At 37.4% G+C, this 19235-nt stretch overlaps 2 protein-coding genes across 2 annotated transcripts; both read right to left on the bottom strand.

Annotated features, from left to right (window-relative positions):
• Positions 1-1654: 1654 nt before the first annotated feature.
• Positions 1655-7092, bottom strand: LOC146630513 (solute carrier family 22 member 7-like). The gene is made up of 10 exons (XM_085355904.1): positions 6712-7092; positions 6527-6630; positions 5013-5167; positions 4667-4835; positions 4432-4555; positions 4231-4340; positions 2782-2996; positions 2136-2244; positions 1826-2047; positions 1655-1730 (listed from the first exon to the last, which is right to left on the bottom strand). Exons 1-10 carry the CDS (start codon positions 7090-7092, stop codon positions 1655-1657), a joined length of 1665 nt encoding a protein of 554 aa, XP_085212030.1.
• Positions 7093-10689: 3597 nt separating this feature from the next.
• LOC146630512 (solute carrier family 22 member 7-like) lies at positions 10690-18247 on the bottom strand. The gene is made up of 10 exons (XM_085356953.1): positions 17867-18247; positions 17517-17620; positions 12975-13129; positions 12654-12822; positions 12439-12562; positions 12210-12319; positions 11519-11733; positions 11227-11335; positions 10934-11140; positions 10690-10720 (listed from the first exon to the last, which is right to left on the bottom strand). Exons 1-10 carry the CDS (start codon positions 18245-18247, stop codon positions 10690-10692), a joined length of 1605 nt encoding a protein of 534 aa, XP_085213079.1.
• Between the last annotated feature and the right edge of the window lie 988 nt (positions 18248-19235).

Raw genomic sequence — 19235 nt, 5'->3', positions numbered from 1 at the left:
GTGATGGGAAACTCACAGAGACACTCGCGCGGATTCTTCAACTGACCGCAGCACACCTGCACCAGGGTAACCCTCCGCCTACCCTGCTCCTGCTTTACAGGTGAAAATAGAGCAAAAGGACCGCTGAGTCTTTGACTTTATTTATTTTCTGCTGTGTTTTACTTGCATCTGTTTGAAAGAGTGAGTGAAAACACAAAAAATATTTTATTTTATGTGCTGGAATGTGTAGAAAATAGGTTTAAATGTTAAACTAATTTATTCAAGTCAGAGAATGTTGCATATAATTAAATGTTTTGCTTGATGCATAAAGTTAAAAGATTAAAACTGATAAAACAAGTTAAAAAAAGAGACTTTTCCATTTGATTACATTTTGTATGATGGATTATGTAGAAAAAGTAGAATTGGGCTGAAAGATCTATCACTTTATCACCTCTTCAGGTTGTAAATCGTGTTTTTAAAAAGTAACTAAGTAACTAAGTAACTAAGTAATTAATTACTTTTGAAAATAAGTAATCAGTAGAGTAACGGGATTACTTTTTTGGGGGAGTAATCAGTAATTAGTTACTGATTACTTTTTTCAAGTAACTTGACCAACACTGATCAAATGTGAGATTTACAAGGAGGGAAAACAGTACTCCTCTCTGAACAGTGTCTGGGAGGCTGTGGTTGCTGCCGCACGCAATGTTGATGGTGGACAGATCAAAACACTGACAGAATCCATGGATGGCAGGCTTTTGAGTGTCCTTGCAAAGAAAGGTGGCTATATTGGTCGCTGATTTGTTTTTGTATGTCAGAAATGTATATTTGTGAATGTGGAGATGTTATATTGGCTTCACTGGTAAAAATAAATAATTGAAATGGGTATATATTTGTTTTTTGTTAAGTTGCCTAATATTTATGCACAGTAATAGTCACCTGCACACACAGATATCCCCCTAAAATAGCTAAAACTAAAAACAAACTAAAAACTACTTCCAAAAACATTCAGCTTAGATATTAATGAGTTTTTTGGGTTCATTGAGAACATGGTTGTTGTTCAATAATAAAATTATTCCTCAAAAATACAACTTGCCTAATAATTCTGCACTCCCTGTATCAGTTTGTCTCTGTTTACAGCAAGTTACCACACTCGCTCTTGCACTTATAGATAGAATTTAATTTATAATAACTGTGGATCTCCTCATTTATCGAGCATAAAATCAACACCTCAAACACAAATATGTCATACAGTATTTGAAATTGGGTTTCAAGATTTATTTAGATTTATTTTTACTAAAGAACACAGACGTATGACTCACAAGACAATCAGATTTAGAGCAAAAAATATATAACTGAATCTAACAAACCGTGCTTCTTCATTAGCTCAAGTTTCCTAACATACTCAATCTAATGAAAGGACTGAGGTATTTGTGTTTTTTATAAATTTATAGCTACACAGCGGTATGTACTTAGATCACACATGTGAAAGGCACTGCATTTGTACCCTCTGCAACAACAAATAAGAATTCTACTACAGCTAAATTTGGATATTTCCCCCACGAGGAGGTAAATTGACTTCATATTCAACATGGATTGAACATGTGTAAAAGACACTGTTTTACATATGTTTAAACTGTTTGCTCCCATCAAGTTGCTGTGGTGATTTAGTGTAGTCCTATGGGGATTTTGATTGCACTGACAAAAACGCACAGGCAGGAGATTTCTCATCAGAGGCGGAGACTGATCGTCTTCTGAAATACAAAAGACATTTTCATTTTAAAATGTACATAATTTTATATACATTTTACAATGTTTATAATGTCTCATGTTTGGATGATTTTTCTACATTAAAGCGCAGTACGTTGTCTGTTCCACGTCCTCAATAGTCTCCGGCAAACGCACATTGTACGTCTCAGGGAGCAAAGAAGCTGACAGTCCGGAGCCTAAAGCCACCAGGGAAAAAACAAAACTTGGCAGATTCACCCACACGTCTTCAAGGAGCATGATCAAGGGGGATACAGCCACACCTACACGGGCCATAAAGGAACAGTATCCCAATCCATTTTGCCTGAATTACAAAAAGAAGAAAAAATAAAACAAATATTGTGCTCTGATTATCAGGCAGCAAAATAAAAGACAATGTGCATTTTACTGACCTCATTACTGTGGGATAAAGCTCCGTTGTGTACAGAAAAACGATTGTAAAAGAGCCCTCTGAAAACATCTTGCCCAAAGCTCCCACAGCTGTCCGAAGATCCCCCCTATCTGAAAAGAAAACACTATAATTCACCTTGTGTTCTAGTTAAGACTTTTCACTGAATTTATTAGAAGATTAAATACTACAAACGCATAAGGACATTTAATTTAGCTCATACAGATAATGGGGTCATCCCATATTCAACTAATTATAATGAGCTAAAAGTTCAACCTTCAGACTAAACACTGAACATCTTAGATGTTTTGTTTCTAATTTATTATGTCAGATATGGGGGTAATTACTAATTCAACAATCTACTGTTTAAAGAAAACCGTTTCACGGGAAGAACTACATTGAAGAGGAGCTAACATGGTTTACTTCAGACACTGGATGAACTGGGCTGCGCCAAGACTAGAACAATGAATTTTTATGAACTAGCAGCTTGAATCATGCAAAACTACTCCAGAACAAGAGTGAATTATGTGTAGTCTTTGTCAGTCTGGTCAAAGAATCATGGCTTGGTGCATGTGACAAATAATATAATACTAGAAAGTAAGCTAATAAACTAAAATGAATACATCTACACATTTGAATGGATCATATACCTGCATGGATAAACACACTGCTGAATATAAGCAGCCCAGTCAAAATGAGCATCCCGGCTTGATTCCACCTTCGACCTATTTTGTCTACGGTGAAAAAGACGAATCCTTTGGCTGGAATCTCTATGACACCATAGATGAACTGTGTGAGATAAATGTTCACAACAAATCCGCTGATATTCAAGCTGATCCCGTAATAAGCGAAGGCCACTCCAAACCTGCGAGCAAGACCAGACTTTTGTCATTTTAAAGTTAAACAGTTGCCCCAAAGAACAGTAGTTTCTCATTAGCTACCTGGTATCTGACATGGATAATAGTAAAACCATTGTTATCGAAACAGTGTTAGAGTTCAGCAAACATGATGTTGAATAACCTGTTCTTGGCAGTTTAATCTAGTCTAGTCTAGTTAAAAATTTGTTTAGACATGAGATTTGGGCCAATGTTTTCGATGCAATTTTGCTGTTGACCTTTTGAAGGTTGCCTGGATGTCCTTGTTAGACTTTCCAGCAAAAGGTGGAGTAGGTAAGGAGGGGTGGGGGCACAGTGCTTCTGCCACTGAGCTAACCAACTAGGCTGAGGTTTAATAACTTCAAGAGCTGAATTGCTCAAAAACGAAGACTCCAGAAATAATTTAGATGTAGTGTTGTCTTTGGAATATATGTTCTCAATGTAGCTGTAAATTTCCTTAATACAAAATTATGGTGGTGATATTTTTTACTTTTTCTAAATGCACCTCAGAGAAGAAGAAAACAACATCAACATCTGGCTTTCTACAGTTCCGTTTTTGCCATCATAACGGCCAGTGGTTTTAACCTGGGGGATAATGCCACCATTTCAGCCAAGTTTACTGGTTGTAGCTAAGAGACACTGGTAAATATTTGTATAGCGCTTTACACTATACACGGTCATCCACCCATTCACACACTGGTGATGGCAAGCTACAGTGTAGCCACAGCCACCCTGGGGCGCACTGACAGAGACGAGGCTGCCGGACACTGGCGCCACCGGGCCCGCTGACCACCACCAGAAGGCAACGGGTGAAGTGGCTTGCCCAAGGACACAGCGACTGAGACTGTCGGAGCCGGGGGCTCGAACCGGCAACCTTCCGATTACAAGACGAATGCCCAACTCTTGAGCCACGATCGCCCACATCGTGGGCAAGTGGGCCTTAACAATGCAAGGCCCTAACTGGGCATTGTTTTAATTTTTGGACTGAATAAACATACTGGTGCATCCCTATCATGGATATAGACAGCTGTCTCCAAATTTTAAAGGTGGATCTTCTAAGGTTGAAGATCAAATATGCATTTCTCGGTTATTAATAATTATTCAATGAACCTCCCAATCACGGACATGGACACCTTTGTCCACAGTTTTAACCATTAAATATGTACTAATGAGCAAATAGTTTATATACTTATGTATAATGTTTTAAATGTTCAAGATAAATACCACACAATGCCACTAAGTAGAGCGCGCCTTCTCATTTTGGGTGTCTTCACGAGGTCCAAATAGGAATACTTTCTGTTTTCATCTTCTACAAGTATTACTGTAGACAGAACCTGTAGAGTAAAAAGGAAACTTTATTCAGAGAAAGGAGCTGTGAAGTGTACAGTTCTGTCTTGAAGTTAGCTGATAATGAAAATGTTGTACCTCAGGTTTTAAGTCAGCCATTACATCCTCTCTGCCGTTAACTGTTGCACATCTACTCAGGTAAAAATGAGCGTCATCCGTTTTTCCATTACTCATCAGCCACCTGGCAGACTCAGGGAGCCACCTATGAGAAAGAGCAATGAGAAGGTTTAGAAGGTCTTTTAAATACTTTTAGAAAGACAGGAACTAGTTTTCCCTGCATGAAAACTGAATAATGATATTAATTTGTCTTTACCACCAACAGAGCATAGCTGGAAACAGTGGGGAGATTACAGCAGCAGTCAGGAATCTCCAATCATTGATCAAATAGGCCACTCCAGGTAGAATAACACAACCAACACTCCAGTCCAAGCTCATTAAAACAGCCACTGTAGTCCGATGCCTGATTTCCACCCATTCAAGACCTATGTGGAGGAATTTTATGTATTTTTTTTATTAATAATGACACTGATTGAGGTTACTGATAAAAATAAGGATTTTGAGCAAACCACACCTGTATGGGCATCATCTCAAAAAAATTTAATTGTGTCAGTGTGATGTTTCATTTATTTTTTGTTCGATGTGAATGACAGGCAACTCACAGAGGACGAAGGAGCTTATACTAATTCCAGAGAGTCCGAGTCCAGTACAAAATCTCATTGTGGCAAACATTAGGAAATTATAGGACAAAGCGGTCGCAATCCCAAAAATGAAACTTGCCATGTAAGACAACAGAAGTGTTTTTTTCCGGCCAAACCTGTAAAACAAATTTTTAAAAAATTACAGTCAAATAATCTACGGAACACTTAAATGAAAAAAAGCCTAGATTACAACTGTTAAGAACAATTTATTTTCTCCTAATTTTTGAAGTTGAATGTTTTTTTTAGCTCAATAAAATCAAAATAAATGTTAGACTTTTGAAAAAAAATGGAAAAAAAAAAAATCCTTTGCACTTGGAAAAATAACTAAAATAAAATAAAGGAGGGAAGTAAGGAAATAATATTTGTTTCAGTATTTCTTAATTTGGCAAAACCTTTATTACATACCAATGAGGTATTGATGGACATTTTTTATTAAGACTCTGGATGTCTACAAGACTGTGAGTCAACTGCTTTCAAAAAATTGTGTAATTTTAATTGTACTACCTGCAATGGCTATCCTAAATCTTGCCTTTGGCTTATACCAACCATGTAGTAATAATTAAAAAGACTAAAACTAAACATTTTCCAACAAGACAAACTAAACTGAAACAAAAAAAAAATCCTCTGTAGAAACTAACTGAAAATACATTGAATTAAAAACTAAATGTCAAAATGAAATAAAATAAAAATTAATGAGAAAATAAAAAAACGTTAAAATAATTCTGGTCCCATTGTCACAGATGTTAAAAAAAGGCAGACCTAGCCATGCGGTCTGCCTTTTCAAACATTTGTGAATGAAGGGGGCATTCAGAAGACCTCTTTGATTTTGAGTGTGATGTAATGGGATGCCACTGTTGCAACAAGTCAGCCGTGAAGTGACCACACACCACACAAGGTTCCAGAGCACCAAGTGCTGAGGGCCATAGCACATGAAAAAAAGGGACACTATTGATAGAAGAACTGCAGAGATCCAAACTTTCTCCAGCATCAACCTGGAGCTGGAACTTTACGGCTTTGCCTTTTGGGCAGTTCCTGTATGGGTAATGTTTGGGTGGGCTTAATGCCTTGTCAGTATAGTGTACTTTTACATAATTGAAATATTTCTTATAAAGAAAAAAGTGAAATCCCTCTGACCTGAAGTATTTCAAAAAAGGTTGTTTTAAATATAAACAGTACTCTAGATAAAGGACCTTAGTGATGTTCTCCACTGTTCTGTCTTTGAGGCCTCTATGGAAGCATCCAAACTCACCTAATAGAGGGGCTTACTCCACCCTACTTGCAAAGTACCTGTGAATGATTACTTTTGGCAATACAATTTTGTTCTTTGCTATCTAGGGCTCATCATAATATTTGGCAATGCACACCCAGATCAATACAGACTTGTCACCATAGTTGTACAAAAAAATGTTAAGCATAGTTGATTTTATTATTCAGTGTGTTTGTGCTCGATTTTAAAGGTGATGACATGGACTCACCTGTCACTAAGGAAGCCAAATATTCCTGATCCTAACATGACCCCCACAAAGAATATGGTGGCCGTGGCTCTGTTCATTTTTTTCTTGTCACAAACCAGATCCCACTATAAAGGAAAAGGAAAACATAGGCTAATTCACAACTGGTATTAATTTCCTGCTTGTTAAATGGAAATATTGATCCTCACCTCTGTAGCCAGAGTAGATCTGAAGATGGTGGTGTCATATATCCAACCATTCTGGCATGGCATTGTGGGTATGTAGGTTAAGTTGGAAGAGTTTGACAGCAGTTGGTACTGAGGCTCTGCAAACATCTGACAGGAGCTCAAACTCCCATCCTGCTCAAAAGGGATATTAACATTGAGCCTCTCTTCCAAAGATAAATTCCTAAAAACACCTCCATTATTCTGAGACCTGATATCACAGTGGTGAGAGGGAATAAATGTAATAAAATTATTCAGCAGGAAGTTAAATGGTAAAGTCAGCCGTGGAATTATTAACAAGAGGAATGTTCTTAGTTGGAATCTTCCAAAGCCATTGATCTCTGCCAGCACATTGTCAAACCTCATCTTGGAAAACAAAAGAGACACAAACTAGAGAATAACCTGAAGCAAATACCTTCAGGAGCACAAAATAGATTTTCATAGTGAGCCACAAGCCGCTTTTATTCCATTAAGCGTTCTTGGTTAACGGTCAGCTGATGTTCAATGTGTTAATTTGTTGTTAGGCAGTATGAACAAAATAAACTGAACTCAGTGAACCGTAGAAGTAAATAAATAATTTTCCAAGAAAGCTGTAACTTTAGTGATAAAGTACCAAGGTCCAAAGTTTAAACAAATGTGTATTGGCTGAGTTTAATACAAGAAATTTCCAGTGGGGAAAAAGTCATTCTTTTTTTCCCTTTTTGTCAATACCTGTAACATCTTTATGTCTGTTGATCTAGCTTTTAAGAACATTTCTATTTTTTAACCAGAATTTAAAGTTAAGAAGTGAATTTGTTTGGGTCAAGGAGAAAAAATGATGTGGAGCACATTCTTTGCACAATAGCTCTAAAATTAGAAACATGCTGTCTCAGAGTGACCCTGAAAAACTAGTTCATACATTTGTTACTTCTAGACGGGACTACTGTAATTTGTTATTATCAGGATGTCCTGATAAACACTTCAGTTGATCCAAACTGAAGGAAGAGTACTGACAGGGGCTAGAAAGAGAAAGCATATTTTTGCTATATTGATATTGAATCATTGGCTCCCTGTTAAATCCAGAATTGAATTTAAAATCCTCCTCCTCACATACAAGGTCTTGAAGAATCTTGCCCCATCACATCTTAATGACCTTATGGTACTGTTTCACCCCATTAGACTGCAGGCTTACTTGTGGTTCCTACAGTATTTAAAAGTAGAGTGGGAGGCAGAGCCTTCAGTTTTCAGGCCCCTCTTCTATGGAACCAGCTTCCAGTTTGGATTCGGGAGACAGACACTATCTCCACTTTTAAAATTAGGCTTAAAACTTTCCTTTTTGCTAAAACATTTAGTCGGGGCTGGATCAGATGACCCTGGATCCTCCCTTAGTTTCGGTAGAATAGGTCTAGGCTGCTGGGAGATTCCCATGATGAAGTGTTTCTTCTTCACTCACCTTTTTTACTGTGTTATATGCCACTCTGCATTTAATCATGAATTATTATTAATCTCTGCCTTCCTCCCACAGCATGCCTTATTTCCTGTCTTAATTGACTCAAGAGTTTTTCCTTCCTACTGTTACCAAATCGCTTGCTCATCAACAGGGGGTCATATGATTATTGGGGTTTTTCTCTCTTTTCTTTGTATTATTGTAGGGTCTTTACCTTACAGTATAAGGTGCCTTGAGGCAACTGTTGTTGTGATTTGGCGTGATATAAATAAATCTATATTGAACTGAATTAACAGAGAATGAAACAAAATGGGTCTGCAGACCAGAGGGTCTGCAGATGGAAATTAGCCCAAGGCTATAATCTGGCATATTTACATTTGTTAAAATGTTCATTAATATGTATTGCCCCTCTTTCTAAAAAATAAATAAATAAAATAAATGAAGCCAACATCCAAGGAAAAGCCTTGAAATGTCCTTCAAGAAGCCTGGAGAACTATTCCTGAAGATTATTGAAAAATATTACAAGAGAAGATGCCTAAGAGACCTCTTAATTTAATGTGAACAGAGATATATGAAACAAAAGCTCATTAATGTTTCAGTCATTTATTGAGACAGTTTAATTACCAACTATTACCTACTATATAATTTTATATCCACAAATCATATTTTTCCTAAATGATATAAAGCCAAACTAGAATTTTCATTTTAAAAAAACCCTCAAATCTGTATTATTTAATGCCTTGTATTTTTTTTTTTTTTTTTTTTTTTAATTAGCTCATATTTTTACAAATTGACAGATACCAGGGCTTGTATATAGCTTTGGGTTTTACTGTAATTGGCTGAATACATACATTCCCTAACCCTTCTCAACAAACTCACAGAACAGAAGGTCTAAAATTACATATACACTTTTGACAAAACTTGATACAGAGCTGACATTTTGTTTGTTTCCAGCTGCTTGTAGGCCTCTTTCTTCTAGACTGATAAATTATTCAGCAACTCAATCAGTGAAAGTTGCCCAAATGACACTTGCACACATATACAGACATGAAGTCATGTTATTAATTATAATGAGAATGACTGGTTACAATCTAAGGCCAACTGACAATGAATAGTTTGTGATAATGCAAATTACTTGTGACATACAGATCATTCTCAGGCATGTAGGCATTTGTAGCAGTGCACCTATCATGACCTAATATGCTTATGTACAGACTTTACCCACCTGGAGAGTCTTCTTCAGTTATGTGAATGACCTGACAAAAAGCTGTATTACGTAGAAACTATAATTCTAACAAGTCTGGTGTAACATATAGCATACAAGTAGAACAGAGTTAAGGCTGCTTTGAAATGTGCTTCATTCTTTTTAGAAATAAACAATGGAAATGTATGCCATTTTTACAAGGTTATTGCATGTATCTAAAAAGTGTGAAAAAATGATGTAATAGCACTGATATAATAAACGAAACTAGACTAGACATGAATTAAAATTACTATGAAATGATGCTGTGTACTAACACATAATTTTATCTCTATTCTTTGTTAGTTTGTTCACATCAACTTATATACTGTTTGTGTATTGAGCTGGATATTGCGATAGCTGCACGACTTCCAAAGCACACATGACCTGAAAAATGGCCTAATATTAGAATATATTTAGACAACCAGTAAAGCTAAACAGAAGCAAAAACAAAACAAAAATATAATAATAATAATAATAACAACAACAACAACAACAACAACAACAACAATAATAATAATAATAATAGAAAACTAAAAATAATAGTTCTTAATTTCATCAAAGGTGCTTGAAAGGATCATATAACTAGATGGATAAACATGCTGCAGAACATGAACATCCCAGTCACCAGGAACAACCTGCCTCGAGTCCATCTTCAACCTATTTTGTCAGTAAGATGGTCAAAAACTGCTGCTCCAACCATGACCCCAATGAAGACAATGGTAGCTGTGTTTTTCTGTTAGTTTTTGTCTTATCACAAACCAGATCCCACTATGAAGGGAGGATGGCCGAAAGAAGAACTTTAGCTGATTTAGGACTGGTATTCATTTCCTGCTTTTTAAATGGAAATATTGAATCTCACCTCTGTAGCCAGAGTAGATTTGAAGGTGGTGGAAAACAATAACTTGTGTGCACCTAACAGGCCAAACATTTACTTTATACTGAGGATGGTAGGATGGAAATTTCCTAATTTAAAAAAAAAAGCATGCATGGAAAGTGGAAGTCAATAAAGCATGGAAGTAAATAAACTCAATAAAGTAAAGTAAGCATCACCATCGATTCACTATCAATACCAGCCTATCTTTTCATTTGCTAATGAAATGTGTTGTATACAGTGAAACATGACAAGACTAGTGAATGACAAGTGAATAATAGTGGTGTTAACATTACGTTTATTGACACTTGTTGAGCATTTCAACAATGATGATCTTTGAAGTTGTAACATGGTAACTTTACTATTTAAAAATCAGTTAAGATCCAATCATTATAAGTCTTATTATTGATGACTGTGTTTTTCTTATTGAATCTCCTTCCTTGGTGACTGTCTCCTGCAATATAAATAAGACTTCAGTTAGTCATTTGACCTTACATGCAGACATCAGGACATAGAATGTAATGTGTATTTTGGACTTTGATAAACAGTAAACTGCAGTTTACTGGATTATTGTTTCGTGGGGAGTTTCTGTGAATGGTTAATCTTTTAGCTTTAGTTTGGATACTGAATTGCATGCTGTGATGCTTTAACACTCTCTTCTCTTTACCTTGGTTTCTCAATATCTTCGATGAACTCTGGCAGTCGGGTGTTTAATGTTTCGGGCAGAAGTGAAGCAACTAAACCAGTTCCAACTGCCACTGCACAGTAAGTGGCTGCAGGGAGGAGATGCCACAGATCTTCCAATAGTACAATGAGTGGAGAAATGGACACGCCAAGTCGTGCAAGAAATGAGGTGTAGCCTAAGCCATTTTGTCTAAAAAGATCAAACCACTGAGGTTAATATAAACCTTTCATATGAATAATCAAAGCAAGGCAGAAGAACGTTTTTTGTGGACTAACCGTACGACCGTAGGGTAAAGCTCAGTTGTGTAAAGATACATGATAGTGAACGAGGCCTCTGACATAGATTTTCCAAGAACTGCCACAACAGTACGAACAGTCCATTTATCTAAGGAGAACAGGAGAGAGAAAATTTTCAGGTGAGAGAACACATCCACCCAAGACCAATGCTCTATCTTTTAATTTCTAAAGATTGATCCTGCTTACCACCGGAAATGAACGCATACATTCATATCAACTCTCGGTGGCAGAAATAAACCGCTAAATGTACGAGAAATGAAAGAGAAATGACCTTTTGGAACAAAGATGTTGATGAAGAGACAGAGACCAGTTAATAGCATGGAACCCATCTGGCCATGCTTTCTCCCAACTTTCTCCAGGAAGTAATAGACGCCAATCTTCATGGGCATTTCAATGGATGCAAATATGAACTGTGTTAGGTATGGGTTCAGTCCAAATCCTGTGATATTCAGAGTTATTCCATAGTATGTAAATGCAACGCCAAACCTAGAAAAGAGGGAGAAGAAACACTTAAACTTAGGCTGATAAATAAAGGGGTAAATACAAATTTCCTCAAAGAAACCCCAAACATGATTGCAACTCTCATTTAAATATTTTTTTAAAATATTTTTTACACTGTATGCTAGAACAAAATCAAAAGCTGTGTAAATTTCCCAGTGTCAAAAATGATAGCTATAAAAATAACAATTGCTTTATTTCCGTAAGATAGCTCAAAGGCTTTAACATCTTTGTCCCAAGTACAATTTGCCCCATTTGTCTATTTAATAATCCACCCATAACTGTCACTTAAGATAGCAAAAATACACACACAAACACACACACAGAGAAAAGTCAGTTAACTCTTTTTAAAGTGCGTTTGGTAGAAAATGCACACATATGATGAATATCTGGAAGAAATCAATTTGCCTTTTCCCAAAAAGCTGAACTATCTCCTAACTCCAAACCATTATACTGAAACTTACCATAGCATTCCTGAGTATATAGCAAGTTTTCTAATATTTGGGGTTCTGAAAAGATCTACAAAAGTGTACTTCTTAGCGCCATGTTCAGTTTCTGCACATTCCAGTAATGTCTGTGAGAAAGTCAGGGAAACATAATGTGAATGTTCATTTACAAAGCCCCCTTTTTGTCTTATTTTACAGTAAGACTGTCGGCTAATAAAAAAAACCCCAAAAACATTTTGAGATGTACCGCTGGTGTGATGGTGGCCATGCACTTGGATGTGTTGTTCATCTTGGCACATTTCATTATGTAATGATGAGCAGCATCTGTCTTTCCTTTGGCTACAAGCCACCTAGCAGACTCTGGAAGCCACCTAAATCAACAAACATGGTGAGTTTAGCATCTGATCAAAATCCAATGAGATTAAGGATACTTTGCAAAGTCAGCAAATAAAACTTAAATACCTCCAAGCAATGATAGACAGAATCAGGGGGGAGGTAACTGCTAGAATCAGCTTCCTCCACTCGTTTACAAAATATGCAGTGCCAACCAGGATCCAGTTCCCAATTGTCCAATCCAGGCTTATGATCACACCAGAAAAAGTCCTGTGTTCAATGCTAAACCATTCAACATCTGCAGAAACATTAGCACAAGTATATAAAAAAAAAATTTATAAAACAAATTGTGCAAATTCTTGAAAGAGAAACAGAATATGCCTGTAAACATGAACCAGGCTATAATGTCTCAGTCATAGGTTAGCACAGCTTTAACAATATCCTGCTTACTCAAAACAATGGCCATGATGCTTATTCCTGCGAGTGACATGCCCGTAAAAAATCTCAAGATGACAAACATTACATACGAGGTGGAGAATGCACTCAGCACTGCAAATATCAAGGATGCCAGATAAGACACGAGCAGAAGAGGACGTCGCCCAAACCTGGTCATGGACAGAAAAAGCATGAAGTAATGACTGTGCTCACAGCTGTGGGGTAAACCTCTCACATGTATATATTTTAGTGCTGTCAGTGTTAATCTCGTTAAAATGATGTTAGCGCCATAACCGCATTAACGCAGCAAATCTCCTTTAGCGAGTTAGCACGGATCGCCCCGTGCGTGGGGCAGCACGGCGCCGTTAACGCTGACAGCACTAATATATTTATAATTCGCAAGACGGTTTAATTTTGCAACACTTCAACATCTCTCTTATTGATCTTATTGTTATTTTTTTTCCAGTTATATACATATATGTCTGTATCCAAGTTGGCATTGGTAATGGTACTGGTAGAGATTGAAACAAGTCAGACCTGGAAAATAAAAATAAAATAATACATTTCTGGTCATTTTGTCGAATATACTAGTACATTAAAAAAACTGGAATATTATGGAATATAATTTCATTTAAAGCAGTAAAATTTTTGAATTAAATCAACCATGTTCTATATCCATTACAGGTGATGTGAAATATTTCAAGTCTTCCTCTTTTCTTTATTTTTTTTGTTATGTGTGATATTATCAGTGTTGGGAAGGTTACTTTAAAAATGTATTCCACTACAGATTACAGAATACATGCCCCAAAATGTATTTTGTAAGGTATTCCGTTACGTTATTCAATGAGAGTAATGTATTCTGAATACTTTGGATTACTTAATATATTATCATGCTTTTTACAACTACACTAATGTACTATTGCTGTGTGATTTATTGCTTTTACTGAAGGTTATTCGTCATAGCAATGCAAACTAGATTTTTAAATCTTAATATAAAATGAGTAACAGGGTTGATATTAGGTAAGGCTGCACTTTTTTCAGTGATCCCATATAGAAAACTATCCGGCGCGTATATAAAACAGGTCTGCAGTGTTGGGGAGTAACGGAATACATTTACCGCAGTTACATATTTAAAATACAAAATACGAGTAACTGTATTCCGTTACAGTTACCGTTTAAAAAGGTGGTATTCAGAATACAGTTACTTTGTTGAAATAAAGGGATTACACGGCGGTACTTTCCTGTTTCATATGTTAGGCTATGCTCTCTCTATTTTTGGTAATTCCACGCCGGTGTAAACCCAAACAAAACACGCATTAAGAGGCTCAAATGCCTGTGTCTCAATCTCACATCTCATAATGACGTGAAGAAATATTTTTTAAAATGATTTAATATGAAGGCAATAGGCAGAGTCTTACAGGCATCGCCCTAAAGAATGTAGCCTCCTGGGCAGCTAGTCCGTGCTGCAGGGAGAATGGACTGCCGGTGTTCCAGATCTACTGGCGTTTAGATCAACTGGCGTTGGTCGAACAGATGTGTGTCAGTCTTGCGTTTCAGGAGCTGCTACCGACAAACCAGCAAAAAAACGCCAAATGTGTCATCTGTGACATTTGTGAGGTTGTCTCAAACACACTCCGTCAGTCTTGATGCTGTTGAACAACAAAATGCTTAAAAATGTGGCGAGTTTACCTGGTGAAATCCTCATGCGCGACGCGATCGCGAAAACAGCAAACAAGTAACACCACGCCGTTGTTGTTCACAGGACACAAAGAGTAAACGATCGGGAGACTCTTGTCGTCGTCATCGTTCCCCTCGCACGGTTTATTTCTCCGAATTCAGCGTTTTTGCTTCACAACTACAGCGTGCTGTTTACTTTGTGCACTAACATGGAGTCGAGTCAACCAGCGCCACCTCTGGCCAAGTGCCACAGCCTACAGCCAGATCAACCTGTGACACACATCTGCACCACGTTTGATTTCGTTTCTTGCACAACACATTTGTACCTTTCAATTGTGTCTGTCTGTGAATCATGCAAATAAACCTTTGAAATGAATGAAATGATATCATATATTCCTTATTGGCCTACATTTGTACAAAATTCCAAATTATATACACAAAGTCATAGAAATCACCACTCCAATTGGTCATCATGATTTTGATATTCTCTTTTCCCATAACAATGAAATACACCTTGGACAAATATGACACATCGATATTTCATTAGTGTCGTCACATCACATCCTGTAAGCATCATCTGCCTGTGTCCTTTCCCTGGAAATTAATATTTCCAGCCAATATAGGCAATCCATCAACATGGCTGGAGAGTTGGTAGTTATATATAAAGTCAGTGACTCAGGTGTGTCGCTTGGTTTGTCATCTGTTTGTGAGACTGGAGGAGACGCAATCTTTTGTTTTAAATCTTAGTTAGGAAGATTCCTGTTTTAAAACAAGCACGTATTGTGAGAAATGCAAGAAGTACATCTGCAGAAAGCACACCGTTACATTCTGTCCATCATGTGGACAAAATTGAAAATGTTGAGCATTGAAAAACTGAGAACGTTGGGCAAGTTCAAAAGAAATGTGTTTGTAAGAACGAAAAACCAAATTGTTCCTACAATAGTTATGGAAAGTCTAACTGTTGTATGTCTGTGTTCTACATGTTTATCTGATGGGAAATAAAGTTGCTATTGTTTCATTGCAGTTTTTGAACAATTCTGAGTGGATTTACACAGTACGGATCTAAATGACCCGCAACAAAATCAATGTCATTTTTTTGTTCTTCAACATAATACAAGGGTTCATTTCCAAAACTTGCTTATGATCTTCAATTTGTAGCAGATCCACTATCACACAGCAGCTGGAGCAGTCTCCAATGGAGGTCAGTCCACTACTACCATAGCCTACTACTAGATTAACTTGTGACACATCTGCACCTGCTGCTATGATCACATTGAGTAGAGGCTGAGTGGCTGCACTTACCCCTGGTACATCCAAATCTGCCCACAAACATGTTGACAGGTGCAATGGCAGCAATGTGGATTGTCAACACTAAAAACAATCAGTAAGCAAAGACAACAGGGATCACTTTTTTCTGTTTATTTAGCACCCACAACATTTGTCCACAACACTGTGTGGTACCACTTTCCACAGAAGGTGCATTCAATCTGCAAGATTGAATGAGATTGTCAGGGTCATTGTCTGACTGTTTATTACTAATCACCTGCAGTACATTCACAGTAACTGCCATCTCCTTACAAATGTTTATTAGATTAACCACACTTATACAGACTGTATATAACAACCAACTCTGAAATGTTCGTTTGCAGAGGGAAGACACAGGCAGACTACGCTAACGACATGTGATGTTACAACACTAATGAAATATTGATGTGTCATATTTGTCCAAGGTGTATTTCATTGTTATGGAAAAAGAGAATATCAAAATCATGATGACCAATTGGAGTGGTGATTTCTATGACTTTGTGTATATAATTTGGGATTTTGAAAAAATGTAGGCCAATAAGGAATATATGATATCATTTCATTCTTTTCAAAGGTTTATTTGCATGACGCACAAACAGAGACAATTGAAAGGTACAAATGTGCATGACACTGATTCAAACGTGGTGCAGATGTGTCACAGGTTGATCTGGCTGTAGGCTGTGGCACTTGGCCAGAGGTGGCGCTGGTTGACTCGACTCCATGTTAGTGCACAAAGTAAACTGCTCGCTTTAGTTGTGAAGCAAAAACGCTGAATTCAGAGAAATAAACCGTGCGAGGGGAACGATAACGACGACAGGAGTCTCCCGATCGTTTACTCTTGCTGTCCTGTGAACAACATCGGCGTGGTGTTACTTGTTTGCTGTTTTTGCGATCGCGTCGCGCATGAGGATATCACCAGGTAAACTCGCCACATTTTTAAACATTTTGTTGTTCAACAGCATCAAGACTGACGGAGTGTGTTTGAGACAACCTCACAAGTGTCACAGATGACACATTTGGCGTTTTTTTTGCTGGTTTGTCGGTAGGAGCTCCTGAAACGCAAGACTGCCACACATCTGTTCGACCAACGCCAGTTGATCTAAACGCCAGTAGATCTGGAACACCGTACCCGTTATGTGTCTGTGAGCGAGGGAGGGAGAAAAAGGAGAGTGGAAAAGTACAAGTTGTCATCGAGCAGAAACGGGAGCTGGAAGCATGTAAATATAATAATAACCCCTGCAGCCAAGAAGAGTGCCTGACGAGCCCAGTTGTAAGTACGCTATTAAGACGACTGTACACCGTGTTCGTGTTTTCCTCTGAAACAACAAGTTCCGCTGGAGCCTTTCAACGCCTCTCTCTGTCTCTGCTAGCAAAGTTGACCCAGACAACGAAGTAAAGCTAGTTTTCGGCTACGAGCCCGACACGGAACCGGATGTATTAGCCAGAGGTCCCTTTACGGTTTTACACCTCTACGGTGCCTTAATCATCAAAATTATCGCAAAAAATGATTTAAAATATTTCACAATGTAGAGTGTATATGAGAAGAACTAGTATTTTTGACCATTTAACCCTTACCTGTCACTGAGAAACCCAAAAACTGGGGCTCCAACCATAACACCAATAAAGAAAATGGTTGCAGTTGCCTTGTTCATACCTTTTCTGCTGCACACGAGATCCCACTGCAAATAATCGTTAAAATATTACAATATGTGATTTTACAGTTGCGTCTTCTGGAAAATAAACAATAATTAAATGAATGATGCCTGGGGAAATTACATTTAGCTAGTTGGATTATTTTCTGTAGATAATAAAATGGATAGAAAATTATATCCTTAATGTTAGCAAAAGAAAATTTGTTCTTTAAAAAAAAAAATCCAAATGACTGTGTAAAATGTCTCTGTTCAACATAACTAATTCTCACTTACCTCTGTTGCCAAAGTAGACTTGAAAGTGCTTTTGTCATATACCCATCCATTTTGACACTGAACAGTAAATGAGCCTTTGCTGCTGTTTGAACCTAACAGATATTCATATTGGGGCTCTGAAAACATCTGACAGGAGCTTGGAGTCCCATCCCGCTCTGCTGGAATACCAACGGCTAATTTCTGATCTAAAGTTAAATTTCCAAAGACAGCTCCAGTATCCAAAGCATCGATGTTGCAGTGATGCGAAGGAACAGCTGCCATGAAATTATTCAGCAGAAAGTGACATGGCAAAGTAATTCGAGACAGGATCTGAATCAAGACTAGAGCAATTTGGAATTTTCCAAATCCATTAATTTCTGCAAGAATGCTGTCAAATTTCATTTTGCTGTGCTTCCTGTATCTCTGGGAGGACAAATGCTCTAAAAGTCAAGTGAAGTAGAGTATCACTCACTATAAAAGACACATTCACCAGCACAATGTTAATAATTAAAATGAATACCAAAAACATGTATTAATAATGTAACTTAACTGTACCCAGTACGATACAGTTACTCAGTCAAACACTGGCTTTGCTTTGATCAGTTGTAAGGCTGATATGTTTATTCAAATGCTATAATAGTCAGGATTTATAATTGAAAATTAGCACTCACAGTAGAGAAAGCAAGAATGTGATCTAAAATTGATCTCAGTTCTCAAGAAAGCACTCTTATCCCACAATGCAGCTGCAGTGCAATATGCAAAGGAATCAGATGGTTTTGTAATGTTTTATTTTACAATGGTAGTAAGTTCTAAGATATCAGCTCTGGCAGGGCTTAAATTTTATAACAAACACATCACACCCACAGGCAACTTAATATTTTAGCACCATATTATGTACACAGCCCAAAGAAATATACAGTCACACAGGATTTCTTCATGTAGCAACTGCACCAAGATAAAACCAGCCACAAAAATGAGATCAACTATAGGAAGATTAAACCGATCTGCTACAATCTGCACAATAAAAACTTGGATGAGAACATAACAAATAAAAACATCTCTGAAAATTTGGCAGCCAAAAGCAAGAGCTCCCTTTACAGCAGAACCAACCTAATTACAACATTTTTCAATACAACAGCTGAAGACCATTGCCACACACCTGCTGCTGATCAGCCTCGTCGGGGGAGCTATTTAAGGAAGACACGGCATGGGAGTCAGGGGAATGCATGGGGATTGTTTGTGTGAATATTTACTGCACTGTAAATAAATGCACTGTTCACCACATGGAGTCCAGCATTTAGGTCCTCCTTTCCCCACATCCCCACGGTCTGCCAGCGCTAACCGTGACACCAAGTGACACATAAGACTTCAGTGTTTGTGTTTTAATGGA

The sequence above is a fragment of the Diplotaxodon limnothrissa genome, linkage group LG6, assembly GCF_057381915.1.
Source record: "Diplotaxodon limnothrissa isolate DT_005_m linkage group LG6, D_limnothrissa_male_GT1.1, whole genome shotgun sequence".
In the NCBI taxonomy this organism is placed as follows: Eukaryota; Metazoa; Chordata; class Actinopteri; order Cichliformes; family Cichlidae; genus Diplotaxodon; species Diplotaxodon limnothrissa.
This window is presented reverse-complemented; position numbering and strand designations above follow the sequence as displayed.